Below are 18084 nucleotides of genomic sequence, written 5' to 3'. Positions count from 1 at the left end.
TTGGCGATGTCACACAAATTTTTGGTTCTTCGCTCGTCTTATAAATATTAAAGTATTCTTAAATTTATATATTCCTTCTCTATGTGAGTAGAATTAACCTAATGCTAAGTAAATTGGAAAAATACATTTAAGTAATATTATCTAAAAGTGTATTTAACGGTAGGTTAGTTAAAAACGACATAACGTTAGGTTAATTATAAAATTTAACGTTAAGTTAAAAAGGAATATGTAAAAATTTACTTTAGATATTCATGAAAACTAATATAATTTTTTGTCTTTAGTTTTTTTTCTTGGATTCTGTAAATATTCGTTTATAGAAGAAAGTGAACGTTGAAAGAAGATTTTTAAAAATTTTAGTTTTTTTAATCTTAGGTATAATCTAAGCTTAAAATTCACTGATAATGGTAGCGTAAAACTATCATACGTTTTGCAAAAAATTCAAATGCCTTCTATAAAAGCTTGCTAGCTTCATGTGTTCATTATCATTTTTATCATCATCATCTTGACAGCACATAAATTTCCACTGTAAAGCATAAGCCTCCTTCAACGACAACAACAAAGGAAAATTAACAAAATATGAAAGAAAAACTTGCTTTTTTTCGTTGAAAGGACTTAACATATTATATTCGGCGGGGTATCCCTGTCCAGGATAATAATCCTTCATTATAATTCATGGTTGACGGCGGTTCTAAAGCCCAGGTCTGCTACGTTCCAGTGCATTTTTCCTTAAAGTATATGAGGAGATTTTTCTCCTTCGAGACAGAACTTCGTGGGAGGCTATGCAGAGCTGCATATGCAGTGAAGCTGTGAAGGAGTTTCTAGGGCTCCGCCGTAACCAAAATTGTGAGTTTTAGTCGGTTCAAGTCCATTATTACCCGTATTTTACATCTCAAAGACATTTATCCACATACAAAAGGAGAATAAACTTGAAAGAAAGAGATTTACAAAGAGACAATCCGCCGTTAGAGGCTTGTGTCCATATACTGCGATTATTCCAAGGCCTATCTATACATTGTTGTTATTTTTCCAGTAATAATAGCTATTGCTTTGACATACTAGTTATTGCTGCTGATATAACTTGGAAAACCATTGATTTTCTGATTGTTTATGTACTACAGATTAATTTGTTTCTTTAAAAAGCAGGCAGACAACATTTCAAACAAAGTATGAACGGCGTGTACGTGAAAAATCGGTGTACAAAAAATGCACGAACGCTTCACATGCGGTAATTGAAAGAGAAACGAAAAACAGTAACAAGAAACGAAAAAATTAATAGATGTGGGGGAAAAGTCTTGAGCAATGTAGAGATTAATAAAACAATATAATTATTAGTGACACTTATTTATTCGAGGAGATACACTTAGTAAACAGCATTTTCTGCATCGAAACAACTACTACAGTATAGATATAGAATTAATATAAGAAATGTCAGTTCCCGCTTCATTAAATTCGCTTCTTCCTGAATTTACGCGATATGCCGCGCCCGTCCCTGACGTTGTGCACCTTTCCTTTCTAACTTAGAATTTTTTCCTTACTTAAAAACTTACCTTTGAGGTTTCAGAACCTCTACGGTTTTCCCGTTACGGCTACGTTCCATATGCCGCACATCTAGTTTACTAAAAACTAGGAGCATACACATCTATATTTGTATATAGAACATATATTAAAGTTTTTTCCATAAATTTTTAAAGCTAACATATACATTACATGGTTAAACCTCGCATACGCGACACAATTCGTTCCTTTGAGTCAGACTGATAACTCCATTACTTGCTATGAGAATTATTTGACTTGGGACGCGATAGTCAGACGAAGTTCCACTATATTCTTAAAAGTGAATCTATTATATACGTATATATTGTTTTAGTAAATCACATCGAAAACTCTACTCAAAAACTGCATGTGTAATAGTAAAAGAGATATCCGGCCACTTAAAGGCTTTGGCATGCATCTTGTAATTACTAGGTCATCAAAACCACGCTAGGACAACACAAAATAAATTGAAAGTTTATTTGTTAAAAATTTTTAGTTGAAAGTGGTCATCCGTAGAAAATTTAAATGATTTTAAAAATATGTTATTTATAATAAAAATGTACATATGAATGTTAAAAATTCGTTGTCAACGCATCTTCTTTAACAAAAATTTATCGTAAAATAAGACGTCATTTTGCACTAAAAATTGCAAATAAATTGAAAGTTTATTTGTTAAAAATTTTTAGTTGAAAGTGGTCATCCGTAGAAAATTTAAATGATTTTAAAAATATGTTATTTATAATAAAAATGTACATATGAATGTTAAAAATTCGTTGTCAACGCATCTTCTTTAACAAAAATTTATCGTAAAATAAGACGTCATTTTGCACTAAAAATTGCAGAATGTTACAATAAGTTTAATACATCTTAGTAAAACTTTACACTATTTTAGAAGGTAAATATAAGTAAAAATTTATTAGGAATAGTGTAAATATTTTGTAAAACTTTTATAATATCATTTTTGATGTTACTTAAAAGGTCCGTAGAAGAATGTAACTTAAGATGAGAGTTTGATCGGTAGTAACGATGTCATTGGGCGAATTTTGAGAAGAAGAGAGAAAGTGGATGGTGTTGATATTAATTTAGGTATTAGGTAACATTTAATATTGGATTACACACATACACGTCATGATGCCGAAGATTATTACAACTAAGACCTGTAATGGAAACAGACAGATTTATACATGATCACAAACTTGTCAAAGAGTTGTCACTCCTTGTATACTGTCACATACATGCACATCACTCAATAAGTTTCTGGTATGGCATATAGATAGCAAGAAATACACGAGAGACTGACTACACTAAATTTAATCACGGTTCTACTAGCTCCGATGACTCTAAATATGTTGGTCGCTTAAAATCGAAAGTAGTTGGGAAAAACATGATAATTTGTCCCAAATCATTTTTGTAGACCGCTTAATGAATTTGCAGTGTTTTTGTTATACTACGGCTTTCTAAGATAATTAAAAAATATTCCAAGGAAAGAAATTTGGCTGAAACGAAAAAGGGATCAATGAAACTGATTTCATTCGGAGAGAGACAAATTGTTTTGCGCAAATGATGTCGAAATATTAGAGGAGCCTGAATAAACCGGTACAAAAAAATGGTTTTATCAGTTAGACCAGATACTAATTGAGTGATGATAGGTTATTATGATTAAAACACCTACGACATTACAATAGTCGGGTAAACACTGAATGTAACAACACTGATAACATATGCAATATTAACTGATTAAGATTATACGCTTCACATACTGTTTAAACGTTTTTATCGTATTATTAGTTTCTCACCCACTTCACGTCTCACCCTTTTAAGTGTTCCGATTTCGCCTTTCTTGCAACTTTAGATTTACGCAACATCGTCGACACTGTCAGGAAGTAAAGAAGGTACTTTTTGCTCAGAGGTCTATCTACACCTCCAGGCCATCTAAGTTTTTGTAGCATAACCACGAGTGCAGCCCAGATATTTGTGATTGAATACACTAGATGTGTGCATGTAGACATTGAAAGTATAAGCAGAGTTGGTTGTACAACACTGAGTAATATGTATGCCAGATGGTGCGGAATTCCCGTGAGATGCCGCTGTATCTGTGCCTGCAAACGCAAATAGCTCGGTTGAATTATTTTCTACGCAAAGATGAATTAAGTATTTGTAAGTATGTTACCACGCTAAATGTATTACTGTAACTATGTAGTAATATACAGAATTTATTTATTCGTAATTCAGACAAGAATCAAAGTGGGATAATTTTAAATATAATATAACATCATAAATTAACTAGCGATGTCATATTTTCAAAGTTCTTTTCAAAGTCACGAGATGATCAACACACCTCCAATTTAATAACATCGTAACACAGTAAAAACTGAAACTAGATTGATTTCTAAAAGTTTTAAGTTCATCTCTTTCAGTGATTATAAATATAAATATTACCAGGCGTGGAAGATGGTATTAAGAGCGCGATCGTATGCTCCGAGCGCAAGGAAGCACATAGCCTCCTCCAGCATGGCATATGGCACCAAGTAGGCATCCTTGATCTTGTAGTTGTGATTGTGATCTCGCCACCTGGAATAATAATTGTTTACTAAAAACAATTTTAGTTTCTAATATTTAAGAAAAGTCATAGATCATTTCATGCATACTTCTGAAACAAATAAGCCTCACATTTTTTTATATCTATGGTGAGCGCTAAATCAATTCCAGTGTTAGTAAATAAGAACACCGAATAAAATAAAAATGAACGTAATAGGAAAGAGAGACGAAAGATATGCTAAATTCGGAAATGATCATATTACCTGGTAACTTGGTAGAAGCTTGTCAACGCGTGATCTGGCATATTAACGGCAGCCAAGCAGCATCCTTTGAGATAAGAGAGGGTGGCTTTCTTCGTCTGCGTCGAGCTGGATTTGGGCAGCACATCCCGCTGGAGGCGTTGCATCTCCCCATCGATCAACTGTGAGTTTATTAAAATGTGATTCTTTGTTCGTGGTTGGTGTAATGAGAATAAATAAAAAATTTCTTCGTGGTACAAAAATTCTGAATTTTTTTTACTGTTTCCAGTCCAAAAACACTAATTTTGTGTAGTGCATTTGCTCTGTTTTGTAAAAAAAAGAATGAATACAAACGTATTTAATTTAACGAGCATAATTACCCGAAGAATGCAATACACAGCGCAGCGGTCACCCGATCGGGCGGCCAGGACATTCCATAGGCAAAGCGTTTCGATCGCTGGCAAGACTTTCGTACTGCCCGGGATTTTGTAGTGAGGAGTATCACCTAGAAGATAATCCCCTTCGGACGGAAGCATTCTTGATGACATCATTCTGCAGAATTTGACGCCAGATCTGAATCAAACGATAACCTTGTCAACGTACACTTAAAACTAAAAAAAAACGTATTTTATTACTAAAATGGAAATGCGAAGACGACAAATTTAATAAATAGGTATTTGTTATGATTCCGGCTATAGAATTAGATACTAAACTAAAACTTCAGAGCTATATGCGAATTTGTGGTTCATTAAATGAATATTTTAGACCAAATGCAATAGCAGTCGGTAGGTATAGTCCTGTTTACGTTATAATAATTTTGTTAATAACTTTTCTGCAAATTTTGGTACCATTAAAATGTCTTTTTGCTACTTGACAATGTTTGATAGTTTGTAACTCACGCGTTTGCCCAAGTTATTTCCCAGTAGCAGAAGGACGGCAGTTGCTGAATGAATTGGGGGAAGTCCTGGGCATGCCTGTAGGTGGCGGCAAGAACTGCGCATCGCTCTGCCAAGGATCTCTTGCGGGCTGCCGTAAGTTGTCTGATGTTGTCATTAGGAAGTTCCTGTAGATAGATGAATGAAGTTTAATCACGCTCACTTTCCACTGAAAAAAACACTGTTTGGAAATGTCGAAGTATAGAATATAATAGCTACAGGGAACTACTCAGTCTGTACTGTCGAGTACAGTGGAACAACGTTTCGATAGAAAATGGCACATCTTGCTCTTAACCAAGTAAGGTTTCCAAAAATGACTGGCATATAATTAAAATATGTACTTGGATTTGATCGACTATTATTTAGTATTTTTTTTAATAAAACGTAATTTTTGCGGCTATGCCAGCTTGTTTTATGACAGCTTGTGTATTTTAATTTTACATTTCATAAAGAGCATTTCAAATGGAAAAAAAAATGTTTTTGTTCACAAGTGACAAGATCAACACACATATTACCGATCATTATAACACAGTGCTATTGCTCAAGGTATTGAACTACAAAACGCTAAGGAAAAAGTTGGTCACATAAATCGTCAAGTCTAATGAGCCCAGTGATTTCACTAGCTACGTCGCTCCTGTAATTGAACACGATATTATTTTCGGACTATTTTATAAAGGTAGAAATAGACAGCGACAGTAAGCTAGAAGGCAAAAGGGACACCTCCAGTCTTAGTATCAGTAGTTAACATTAAGGAATAATGAATCAATCAGATTTCAAACTATTAACGAGGAACTTACTGGTGTATAGTAGACAGTTTTCTCTATGATGGTGTATAGTTTTTCTGTCAACGGCGATGTACTGTTCTTGATTATCGAAACGCACTCACGTAATGTTTCGACGTAATTGTTGCGTAAATCTTCATCATTCCAATGTTTCGTTTCATAAATGCGGGTGCAGTATCTGTTAAATATTTTTTATAGTGTTTAATATTTTATATATCAGAAGCATTGAATACTAGAATGTTATCAATTTCGATTTTGATAGGAAAACGCAGGTTCTATCTTGGAGATGAACACATTTTTTGTTTGTTATGGTAAAAAAAACAATAGTTCCTATGGGATATGATGGTAATGGGGAAATGGAATTGGAATCGCGCGGTTAAGTAAGACACTTGGCGTGAGTCCTGGATTACGTTTGTTTTCCAACAGTTGAAACTTAACATTATATTACAGAGTAAAATAAAACAATTAAAAGGTTTTCGTTATTTCATAATCATAATAATAATACAAGTTTAGTGTGAAATATCAGAATCCTCGAATTGTAACGACGCTGACTTACTCTTGAAGATGGAAGCAGTTTTTAAGTCTTAATGCTGCATGCAGAAAGTTCCACAAGCTGTTAGCTTGCTCAAGAGCTTGTGCTACATGCAAAAGCTCGCATTATGCGTCGTGCAACTTAAAGCCCGCCTCGTTGTCGGTGAATTCGTACTCGTACTGAAATAATAACAAATATTACGATTATTGGTTATTAATCTCGTAAAAGAACATATACATATGCCTCGTCTGATTGTGTTACCCAAATACTAAAATTTTTAAAAGAAATTAAAGGATTTTGAACAAATATTCGCATACCAAAAAGGTGTTCCATGAGTTCTTCACATGGTTATAGAGGTTAGTCTGATATTCCAGATCACTCTGATTGCTGTCTACTATTTTCATGACATCTACCAAATTCATCAGGTCCAAGCGGTAAACTGGAGACCCATCATCGCACTTTTTGTTGAAGAGATTGTGGTAGAGCAAACTTCTTCTCCTAAAGGGTTAATACAAGATTACTTCACACGTTCGGATCACATCGTGTAATTGCAAAAGTAACAGATGTTACTCACCAGGCAACTATAATCGCTCTCATGTTCCTCAGGTTAACATCAAAGAACTGTCTCAGGCCTTCTTTGCAACTTGCCATATCGACCGCCAAATCCATCTTTGACAAACGAAACATGGTTTTATCGGGATATTAATTTAAAAGAAAAATTATGTAATCATCAATTTCATAACTTACGGTTTCTCTAATACGGGTACTTCTGTTATATGACTAAACAGTTGTAGGCTAATGTATGTTTTGTCCGTGCGTGAGCATAATTTGCGGAGAGCAAGGCAGTGTGATGGGGGGCCGCCTGTAAATAAAAAAATAATTCATGTTAAATTAGTAATTTACATGTTAACTAAATTGCTCAGTACGGTAATTAGATTTTTATTCGAAAGGGTGCGATTCTAATGCTGATAAATAATTTATAATTGAGTTGCGAACGTTGGAAAGAAGATCACCATACCTTGACGTTCTAAAACAGGAATGAACACAACTACTTTTAGATTTGATATATAGTTATTAATTTTGTAATACAAAAAGTAATAAACGTAAGCGCTCCGGACAATTAAAAGTATTAAACTTTCACGTAAGCATTTCCTATAAGTCTCGAGTTCGAGCAGCATTGATTTTTTCATTTGATTTTTGTGATGGTTCCCTGCATCATGAAAACTGAATATTTGAATTTGAACTATTAACTTTATAAGTCACAACGAAACTCCACGTCTATTAGTCAAAATTAATTATTAAGTTATTTAAGTATGCAATATATTAAGATAAGCAATGATTGTTCATTTAGGAAGAGCGGCGAGGCTAAGTGCGGGTCGCACATGCGCCTTGCACCGCGTCGCTATAGTATGCGTGACAAACGTGCATTAATAATAACATTAGGCACTATTATTGCTTTCATATTATAGATTTTTCCATAAGCAAAATGTTATTTGACTTCGAAGTTCTACGCATCTCCGTTACGCACATGCGCCGGCCTGCCAACGCCCGGACGAACTAATCAATAATTGACTAACCCCCCACCTCCCCCTTACTATAAGTTACTTAAGCAAAGTAAAATTTAAAGTAAAGCTCAGAGAGAGGGGCTATATTAAAGATTTTCTACCTTTTTACTACCTACTGTCATCTTTTTATCATATTTTGCATATATACTTTGCATTTGCCCAGCAACATTCAGTCGAATGCGATATCAATCAATACCCATTCTAGCAATTTTTGCGGCACCTAGCTGCATGTTTATTTAACATTAGTCCATAGAAATTTCGCATGAGCGTAAAGCTTTATTACAAGAAAAGACTAATTGTAGAAAGATCATTGTTTAATAAAATCTAATAAGACAAAATAGTGTTGAAGCGCCGCTTGTGCAGAAACGAATAATTATAATATGGTGTATACATATTATTAACAATCATAGTACATCAGCAAACAATTCGACTTACTCATTAATTACAAATTAAACATAAATATGCAGAGCATAGTGTATTCACAAAGAAACAACAGATTATTATCTACGTTTTGCACAGCACTACTTATATTAAAACGCCTCGCAAAGAACAATGAAAGATTTTCTCGGAACATTTCAAATATAATTTACAAGAAGTTATATGATGCAATGGTGGTTACAGTAAGCGTGAATTATTTATACCGTATAAAGGTAGTAATAATTATTATTTTATAAAAATCAGTGTGTGTTTTTAGCACCTCATTTATGCCATCTCATTCATTCGACTATTTAACCGTACGGAGACAAAATGTTTTTTTTAAAAAAAAATGTCAAGTTTTTAGCTAAAACACACAAAAACAAATTAACACAGAACATTCAACTAACCTGATGTGTTCCGAGGTGTCAGAGACGAAGTGACCACGTCGCCGCCTCAGCGACGCCCCTTTTCTTCTCTATGACGCACTAAATTTAGAAGAACAAAGAGCCAATACAGAATGATTGCAACACGTATGGACCGCACCGCTGTCAGGAACCAAAGGACGGATCTTTAGCCGCTTTGCGCATGGTTGTCCTTCCCCTTCCATCATCCTTTTCCGTTTTGCCGCTGCGCGAAAGTATTGATCCAGTAGTTCCAGAAGCTTCGAGATGTGATTAAAATAGAACATTGAGAAATATTGATTAAAATCGAATAAAATAATAGGATAAAGCTAATATTTTGTCAAAGCGGTGCTTTATTAATCCATATATACACACACGCACACACGCACGCACGCACGCACGCACACACGCGCGCACGCTCGCAGGCACGCATGAACGCACGCATACACACACCATTAATAGAAACTAATGTCTATTAATATGAATATAAATTACCTTGTTATTATAGGATTATTACTGTATTTTTAATTATTTTTGAGATTATTTAATCAAGTATATATTTTTATATTTAATATAATATAAGGGTATATTGTTATATTTAAGATATAGTAACAGACAAAGCTAATAAAACAATGTTAAATCGGAGATTCGTTTATCACAATGTCCTCCAATTACATTAGGTGTTTTAGGCATAATTTTTACTACTAGTAATAGTTGCACCTTGTCCACCTGAGCTCAAATGGAAACACGTTTCATAACCAGTTAATTAGTGCTTTTAAATATTTTACTATGTGGTAAGAGTAAAGCAATATGTTAAAAAGCATTTCTGTCAAAAAAGATTCACAGCCTTTGCAATGTCCTTGTAGTTGAAAACAGCGGCTGGTGACTGTAAAACACAGTTTGTGTCACGTATGTTTGCTCATGAATATCAATTTAAATAAAGAAGGCGTAAAAGGGTATTCAGAACGGTGCCGACTTATCTTAGAACCTGAAATTTGCCTTCTCGAACTGGTTTAGGCTTTATCGCGATGATGACGAAGGGTAGGGGCAATTCAGTAGCCGTAGTTATGCTAAGAGCAGCCTTCATAACCTGCACGAGGAGTATGCCAGACCCGAAGCGGCTTCTCTAAGAGAGACCTATGAGCCTGCTTCGGAAGCAATCTGGTAGGTTGCGGGGCAGAGATTCGAGCATCTAGTTCTGTTTTTGATGCAACACTCTTTCTAATCTCTGTAATTAATTAGTCTCATTGTCGAAACTGCAGCGGTAGCGCTGTGGAAGAGGATTTTAAAGTCTTCCATGGTCGAGTAATGGTCACCATTCCAGAGCGCCTTTCCTTTGGAGAGACATTGGGATGTCTCTCCTCGTCAACCAGAGGTGCGTGGACAGCCATCACTAGTAGAGCTACGGATGTAAAGAAGCGTTCCTAGGACTCCGCTGAATATCAGTGATAGAGGAAAAGTGTGTAGGTTTAGTTAGCAAGTCCAACATTACTCATTATTAACACCCCATGGGCGAGTATACGGCATTTCTGCACCTTAAAATGACCATACACATAAAAGATTTGAATTGATCTTCCATTTGCTCTATAGTGGTGTTATTTTAAGTTAAAGATATAGTTTTTTCTTTTTTTGCAAAAAAATTTGCAGTAACTTTAACATATTATTGCTTTTACTGATGAGTATAAAAAAAAACATTGATTTTGTATTGCTTTTATATACAAGATAAATTAGACAAGCTCAATCAATAAATAACGGCGTGCCCCGTTAAATCAGTGTACGGTAAAATCCACCAACGCTGTAATGAGATAATTGAAAGAGAATAAAAAAAAATAGTTGCTAGAAACGTAACGTTATTGGGTACAAAGAGTCGAGAAAAATAAAGTGTTAATAAATAAAACAATATTATTAATATTAATAGAACTTATTTATTCGAGAAACATTTAGTAAAGAGCATTTCCTGCATCTCAACAACTACTACCACATAGATAAAGAATTAATACAATAAATGTCAGTTCTCGCTTCATAAACTTCGCTTTTTCCTGAATTTATGAGATATGACGCCCCTTTCGCTATCATTATGCACCTTTCCTTTCTAACTTAGAAATTTTTCCTCAATTTCTAAAACCTTTGCAGTTTTGGTACCTCTACGGTTTTTCCCGCTACGGCTACGTTTCATACGCCCCACATCTAGTTTATAAAGCACACCGAGCATCTTATTAACTATTTGTAAATATAATATTTTCAAAGCTATATATATATATATACATGATACAGTGAAACCTCGCATACAGAGCACAATTCATTCCTTGGAGTTAGACTGGTGAAAATTCTGTTCTTTATATCCGTATATTTATTATTTAAATTTGTTGCGCAAATTATTTACTATGTAATGCCTGCCGCACTTCGCATTCATAAGCGAGATTTCACTATATTTTATTATATATAAATAGCTTTAGTAAATTACATCGAAAACTCCACCCAGAAACAGCATGTTTAACGTAACAAGAAATATAGGACCACTTAAAGGCTGTGGCATCTTACTATATATGAACTAAACACAAATAATAAAGTAAGTAAAGATAAAAAGTATAATAAAGTAAAGAAACATTTGCTTGTAAAATAATTCCTATTTCAACGAAAACCCCACTACAGCAAAACATTCTAAAAATCCAAAGCTTAGCTAATGTGTCCATAACAAAAATTACGATCGGAAGACAACTTAAATGAGAATACTAAATCATGTTAATACTAATACTAATACTAATAATAGTAATAATAATGTACATATGAATGTTCGAAATTTGAAACAATTTTAAACATGACAGAATACGGAATGTGACAATAAGTTAAACATAAGTCAATATAACGTTTACTATTTTTGAAGGACAATAAAATTAAAAATATATTTTAGAAAGTGTAAATATTTTGTAAAAGTTTTATATTAAAATTTTTGATGTCTGTCAAAAAGTTTGTAGAAAAAGTTAACTAAGGCTTCGAGGTTGATCGATATTATCGATGTATTTAGGCGAATTGTTAAAAGATAGATAGTGGATGGTGTTGTTAATAATTTGGGTATTGGGTAACATTGGATTACACACATACACGTTATTTGTAACATTTAGTTGATTAAATATTTTCAAGACACCGAAGATTATTACACCTAAGATGTATAATGGATTAAGACTGATGTAACAACACATACTTATCTAAGATTTCTTATTTCTTGTAAATTGTCATATGACATCAACCACTCGATAAGTTCCCGGTATGCTGTACATTGACACGTAAGTATTATATTTGTATACCTTGCACACTGTCCTTATACACGCTTCATGGTAAACTGTTACTTATAATCGATATTTAGACGTTGTAGCAATTCTATGTACTCCAGTTTTGTAATTTTCTAAATCAGGAATTATTTCGGAAAAATTGGAAATGTGCAAAAAATAGTTTTAAAAAAATCTGTTCACTTTTTTTAGTCTTTCGACAACTAGTGCCTTTTTACAAAAATAAGAAAAAATATTTGGGGGAAAATGAAAGGTTCCTAAATAAATTTTTAAAAATAATGTTTTTCTTATTTAGACCGGGGACTTACATAGTGATGATACATTGTTATGGTTAAAACCTTTGCGACATTACAATTATCGGGTAAACACATATATATGGTTATCAACTATACTTTTGCAATATTAACCAGTTAAGATTATGCGCCTCGCAATTACTACGACAGTTTTCACCGTTATTAAAGTTCCTCACTCAGTATCACTACACTCCTCACTGTATAACAATGTTCTGATTTCGCCTTTCTTGCAATATTAACGAAACCTTATGGACACTGTTACCGGGAACTAAACAAACTTGCCCCATGGTGTCTACCTCCAGAGCAATCAAAGTTTTTGTGGCATAGCCACGCGTGCAGCTACGATATGTGCTTAAATACACTAGATGTGTGTACGTAGATACTAGTAGAAGCGGGTACGTTTGAGCAGCATTGAGTGGTACATGTTGCAGATGGAACGGAACTCATGCGAGACGCCGTAGTATCTCTCCCTGCGAATGCAAATAACTCTGTAGAATTACTTCATACATAATGATGAATTTAGTATTAATTGATAAACATAAAGAATTCCTCCACGCCATATATGTAACTGTGTTTAGTACCTATTATAGTTTTTTTTATTAGCAATTAGTATACGAACAAAAGTAGTTTATTTTGAATTAAGATATCGTACAGTACCTAATGATGTAATTTTTTTTAAATTGGGCTATTTCTTCTGTCTCCAATTTAATAACATACTGTGAGAAAGAAAACTGGATTGATCTAAAATGATTTTTAAATCTAATCTTTTTCAGTGTATAAATACGTAAATTTGAACATACCAGACGAATGAGACAGTATCCATTGCACTTTCGCCTGCCCCAAGCGCATGGACATAGCACATAGCTTCCTCCAGCATGGCGTATGGTACCAGGAAGTGATCCCTTATCTTGTAGTTATACTTACGAATGCGCCATCTATAAACAATTATTTACTATAACAATCAGTATCTGAAGTTAAGGGAATAATTATTGAGAATAAAAAAATGAGTCACATTATGCATTATTACTTTCTTTAAACAAAACTAGGCGTACAAATTCCTTTTTTATATAGTGTCATACGGTGAGCGTTTTGACACACCCAGTTTAATTACATGTTAGTAAAATATAAAAACAAATAATAAAAATTCTTCAAATAAAACAAAAACGAAGGCATTTGTAATGGGCTACGAAGGTTCTGTTTAAATACGAATATGCTAAGATTACTTGGTGACTTGACGGAGACTTCTCAAAGCTTCTCTCGGCATATCAATCGCAGCTAAGCAGCATCCTTTAAGGTAAGCGAGGATGGCTTTCTTCGTCTCCAACGCGCCGGATTTGGGAAGTCCCTCTCGCGTAACACGCTGTCTCTCGACATCGATCAACTATGAGATTAACAAAATAGGATTAGTTGCGTTGTGAAAGAATTGTTTTACTCTAATTATTTTTTCAAATAACTTTTACTTTTTGAATTTTTGTTCTTAATTTTGAACAATAAACGATTAGACATGCCTTTTTCTTATTACTACCATAAATATTTGCTTTTGTCCAGTATAAAAAATTATTTTAAACGACTCCTGGCGTTAAACTGTTGATTTGTTCTGTGTTTTCTATCTAATATTGATCTCCGGATTCAGAGAAACTGATTTTATAATCTTACTCTTACGTGTAAATGATGTGTTGATTCACATGTCAGAGAGAGTTTAAGTTAAAAAGCAAAATTACCCGAAGCATACAAAATGTAGCGCGGCGGTCCCCGGATCGGGCGGCAAGCACACTCCACAGGCAGAGCGTTTCGATCGGTGGCAACAACTTCATAATGGTCGAGATTGCGTGATGAGGAATTTCACCTATCTGATAATCCGCTTCGGACCAAAGCACCCGCGACGTCATCATTTTACAGAATTTCATGGCGGATCTAAATCAAAGATTACCTTGTCAATATACACTTAACACTAAGAAACTTATCGCATAAGCAAAAGGTTAACGAAAAAAGACGGAAGGAATGGCAACTTGATTAAAGGTTCACTTTCTCTATTACAGTTTTTGAAGCTAACATACTTATATTTTACTGATTTATAAGTGGTTAATTTTGTAAATTTTAGGAACGAAATACGATAGGTTGGGTTTCGAATTCACGTGACAACATTTTTGTTATAAATTTTTCTGTAATTTTATTTTTTACGATTACTTGGAATTTGTGTCGATACGACATTTAGAAATAATTTTTGACAGTTAATATCTTACGCATTTGCCCAAGTTATTTCCCAATAGCAGAAGTATGGCGGGTGCTTCTTCATAAACCGGAAGTCCTGGGCACGCCGGGCGGTAGCGGCAAGGACCGCGCATCGCTTTCGCAAGTATTTCATGCGATTCGCCGAAATTAGTTTGACGTTATTACAAAGATCTTCCTGCAGAGAGATAAAAATTATAGCTTTTTTTTGTTTTTTTTCTGTCTTTTTTCTTGTGATAAAAATAATATTTGGAAGTCGAAGTGTGGCATGTAACTAACGAGGTTTGGTTATTTAACTAATTTGTAATGTATGTGACTAGTAGACCAAGGGAATTTTGTCATAAAATGACACGTGTTGTTCCTGACGAATGTAAGCTTTACCAAATTTACTGCTATACAGTGCATCGAAGCGCTCCACGATCATTAAGACGATCAACTGGTCAGTGAAACTATGTCATTACCACTAAAGAGTCAAATTCCATAAAAACACCTAATGTGACAATAGTGAAAATAAATTATCAAAAAGGTATCTCAGAACAGATGTTGCATGCTTACCAAGACTGTACAGGTTTTTATATATAATCCTGTTTTTATAACAAGAGCTCACTAAAAATTGGTAGAAGTAAATAACATAAAGGTTAATCTAGCAACTTTGTCTGTCAATAATAATTGTAATATAATATTCCGCTCGACTGCTCATCCTTGCGGTTTTAGGTGACGGCTTAGATGTTGTAGTCCCCGTCTATCTTCTGACATGTTGATATTTCCCCATAGTTATAAAGGAAAACCCAATGACAACCGAAAATATTTAGATCATTGAATTCAATAACAGATTTGTCTATCAATTGATGACGTAAAAATGTTATAAATTCGTCACCACGTTATTTAAGTTTATTTAAGAAATACTACTTTTGTATTTATTATAAAGAGCATTTTCGAACAGTAATAAAAGTGTTTGCTCTAAAATATCAAGATGAACACATTTAATGATTATTAAAACACAGTGATACTGCCCAAAGTATTGAGCTCTAAAACACACAGGTCCACGTTCCCGCTCGTCATCTAACAAACTAAAGTACACTCATACTTTAGTTTACTAGTTTCGTCGCTTTGATATCCGAACACGAGAACACGAGAGAATTAGATTTTATTCCATTATTGAGAAACTTACTAATGCTCCGAAGAGAGTTTTCTCGACGTAGGCGTATAGTTGTTCCGGCAACGATATCGCCCTGTTTTTGAATTCCAAAATGCATTCATGAACTGCGTTTACGAAATTATTGCGTCGATCTTCATCACTCCAATATTTTGTTTCATAAATACGGGTGCATTGCCTGTTAAATTATTTATTATTTTTATTATTATATTTTAAAATTGACTATTTTATTTATCTCAAGTGCCTATTGGAAAGTTTTCATTTGCGATTTAGATCGGATGAGATGGTTGCATTGAAATTGCATCTGAAAATTCTGCCGCCAAATGGCAGAATCTTTTTATATAGTATTATATATAAGTGTTTCAGGGTTCTCAATTTGTTACATTTTTTATTAAAAGAGAATCCTACTTCGTAAATTAAATTCTAAAATTTCAGCCTTATTATTTTTTAACTTAATTTACCCTCTTATTTTAATAAAGCTACTATTTTTACATTACACACTTTAAAGACACTTATTCTACCACTATACTATTTACTGCATATTTTGTGTGCACGCACTCTATTTGAAAATAGAGTGTACTGTGCAAACTTTTTAAATCTAATCCTGCTATTTTCTGTTATTATTTATTTTATCTAAACAATTTTTATTTTTAATATTTTTACACAAAATAAAAAAAAATATATTTTAATATTTTCGCTTTTCATTTTAAAAATATCCTCATTTTTAGGTTAATATATAATTTCTGAAATAACCTCAATAACAAATCACAATAAAAGTATTACAAACCGAGTTTTTTTTTGTGCTACTTGATTCAAAAATGTTTTATAAATGATTTAAATATAATTTTTCTTATAATTTAGTGCTCTTGTGAATTTATATCGATTCCAGAAAAAGGATATTACGTTTCGATTAAGTTAACTTAGTCCAATTTACTTAAGTTTTGTTTTAAATTGACAAGTTCGGTGGGAATATCCGAATCCATGAATTTTTACGACAGTGACTTACATAAAATAAGGGTAGCAGTTGTTAAGTTGCAGGGATGCATGCAGAAAGCTCTCCAAGTTGCTAGCTTTGTCAAGAGCTTGTGCTGCATGCACAAGCTCGCACTAAGCTTTGTACAACTCAAATTCCGCCTCTATATCGGTGAAGTTGTATCCGTACTGAAAGAATAATAAACATTCCATCCCTTTTAATATTATTGACTTATATAATAAATAACTCAGATTTGTGCTTTTTTACGTTATGTGAGCTTGTTCAACTTATGCATAACATCGACTGTACGTCATAACGACAGCGGCGCTATAACTATTACCGCGTACGAATAGCTGATCAGTGTCCAATATATCCCTAAAGTGATCGTATGTCGTTTTATTTCAAAATCAATAGACAGTAAATTGTTGTAAAAATATGCGCTTACCATAAAATTTGTCCACGGATCCTGCGGAGGAGCAGGATGATGATTATGGGGCGTTACCTGAATGGTCGACATAAGGTTCATAGCCTGTTCAAGATTCGTCACATTCAAACCGTAAATTGGTGACTCGTCATCGCATGCTTTATTGAAGAATTTGTTGTAGAGCACGTTGTTTTTCCTAAAGTATTTATTGTAATTTAATGTAAGCCACTAAAACTCATGATAAAAAAAGATTCACAGCTTATTCCTTGAAGTAGCAGATGTTACTCACCATATCTCCATCATCACTTTCACGTTCTTTAGGTCTATATCGAAAAACTTCCTCAAGTCTTCCTTGCCACTCTCCAAATCCATCGCAAATGCCATCTTAGCACTAAAACGGGAGGATGGTTTATGAAAACATTCATTTTATAGAATAATAATATAATGATTGATTTTTAGATAACTTACGTTAGCTGCTATACAGGTGCTGTAGTTATGTGAATGACTAAACAGCTGTAGGTTTAATACATGTTTGGGCGGAGAACAAGGCTTTTTGACGGCTAGTCAACTCGATGAAGACCGCCTATGAATTAAAAAATAAGAGATTAAATAGTAACATATTGATAAGTTGAATAACTTAACACATAATCGACACTATTCCATCCTTAATTTGTTTTTGGAATAAATATTAATATCTACTGAAAATTATAATTCTTTATTACTCTACTAGTAACCGCTGTTACTTATTTAATGACGCAAATAAATATAATTTTATCTAGG

The 18084-nt window shown here is 33.7% G+C and overlaps 3 protein-coding genes across 3 annotated transcripts; all 3 read right to left on the bottom strand.

Moving 5' to 3' along the window:
• Positions 1-5301: 5301 nt before the first annotated feature.
• On the bottom strand, positions 5302-7360 carry LOC137921442 (uncharacterized). Its single transcript, XM_068764206.1, has 6 exons — positions 7307-7360; positions 7134-7228; positions 6877-7057; positions 6584-6738; positions 6043-6205; positions 5302-5373 (listed from the first exon to the last, which is right to left on the bottom strand). The coding sequence occupies exons 2-4, from the start codon at positions 7226-7228 to the stop codon at positions 6685-6687; spliced, it is 330 nt and encodes a 109-aa protein (XP_068620307.1). The 5' UTR covers positions 7307-7360; the 3' UTR covers positions 5302-5373; positions 6043-6205; positions 6584-6684.
• A 4542-nt stretch (positions 7361-11902) lies between these two features.
• On the bottom strand, positions 11903-14811 carry LOC137921366 (tetratricopeptide repeat protein 39A-like). Its single transcript, XM_068764088.1, has 5 exons — positions 14766-14811; positions 14244-14436; positions 13746-13903; positions 13323-13457; positions 11903-12992 (listed from the first exon to the last, which is right to left on the bottom strand). Exons 2-5 carry the CDS (start codon positions 14427-14429, stop codon positions 12905-12907), a joined length of 567 nt encoding a protein of 188 aa, XP_068620189.1. The 5' UTR covers positions 14430-14436; positions 14766-14811; the 3' UTR covers positions 11903-12904.
• Positions 14812-17005: 2194 nt separating this feature from the next.
• LOC137921614 (uncharacterized) lies at positions 17006-17870 on the bottom strand. Its single transcript, XM_068764416.1, has 4 exons — positions 17773-17870; positions 17594-17695; positions 17326-17500; positions 17006-17068 (listed from the first exon to the last, which is right to left on the bottom strand). The coding sequence occupies exons 2-4, from the start codon at positions 17686-17688 to the stop codon at positions 17015-17017; spliced, it is 324 nt and encodes a 107-aa protein (XP_068620517.1). The 5' UTR covers positions 17689-17695; positions 17773-17870; the 3' UTR covers positions 17006-17014.
• Positions 17871-18084: the final 214 nt, after the last annotated feature.

The sequence above is a fragment of the Battus philenor genome, unplaced genomic scaffold (assembly GCF_028537555.1).
Source record: "Battus philenor isolate CCGP_79_NKW_IND1 unplaced genomic scaffold, ilBatPhil1.0.hap1 SCAF_1, whole genome shotgun sequence".
In the NCBI taxonomy this organism is placed as follows: Eukaryota; Metazoa; Arthropoda; class Insecta; order Lepidoptera; family Papilionidae; genus Battus; species Battus philenor.
The sequence above is the reverse complement of the archived record's forward strand: the minus strand, read 5'-3'. Positions and strand labels throughout refer to the sequence as shown.

Excerpts from the sequence above, each read along its gene's own strand:
- LOC137921442 (XM_068764206.1), bottom strand. The coding sequence starts at position 7,228 with ATGGATTTGGCGGTCGATATGGCAAGTTGCAAAGAAGGCCTGAGACAG. Across the intron at positions 7,058-7,133 it reads AGAGCGATTATAGTTGCCTG|GAGAAGAAGTTTGCTCTACC; the intron begins GTGAGTAACATC and ends TTAACCCTTTAG. Across the intron at positions 6,739-6,876 it reads ACTCATGGAACACCTTTTTG|TACGAGTACGAATTCACCGA; the intron begins GTATGCGAATAT and ends TTATTATTTCAG.
- LOC137921366 (XM_068764088.1), bottom strand. The coding sequence starts at position 14,429 with ATGAAATTCTGTAAAATGATGACGTCGCGGGTGCTTTGGTCCGAAGCG. Across the intron at positions 13,904-14,243 it reads CTACATTTTGTATGCTTCGG|TTGATCGATGTCGAGAGACA; the intron begins GTAATTTTGCTT and ends TTAATCTCATAG. Across the intron at positions 13,458-13,745 it reads AGTCTCCGTCAAGTCACCAA|ATGGCGCATTCGTAAGTATA; the intron begins GTAATCTTAGCA and ends AATTGTTTATAG.
- LOC137921614 (XM_068764416.1), bottom strand. The coding sequence starts at position 17,688 with ATGGCATTTGCGATGGATTTGGAGAGTGGCAAGGAAGACTTGAGGAAG. Across the intron at positions 17,501-17,593 it reads AAAGTGATGATGGAGATATG|GAAAAACAACGTGCTCTACA; the intron begins GTGAGTAACATC and ends TAAATACTTTAG. Across the intron at positions 17,069-17,325 it reads ATCCGTGGACAAATTTTATG|TACGGATACAACTTCACCGA; the intron begins GTAAGCGCATAT and ends TTATTCTTTCAG.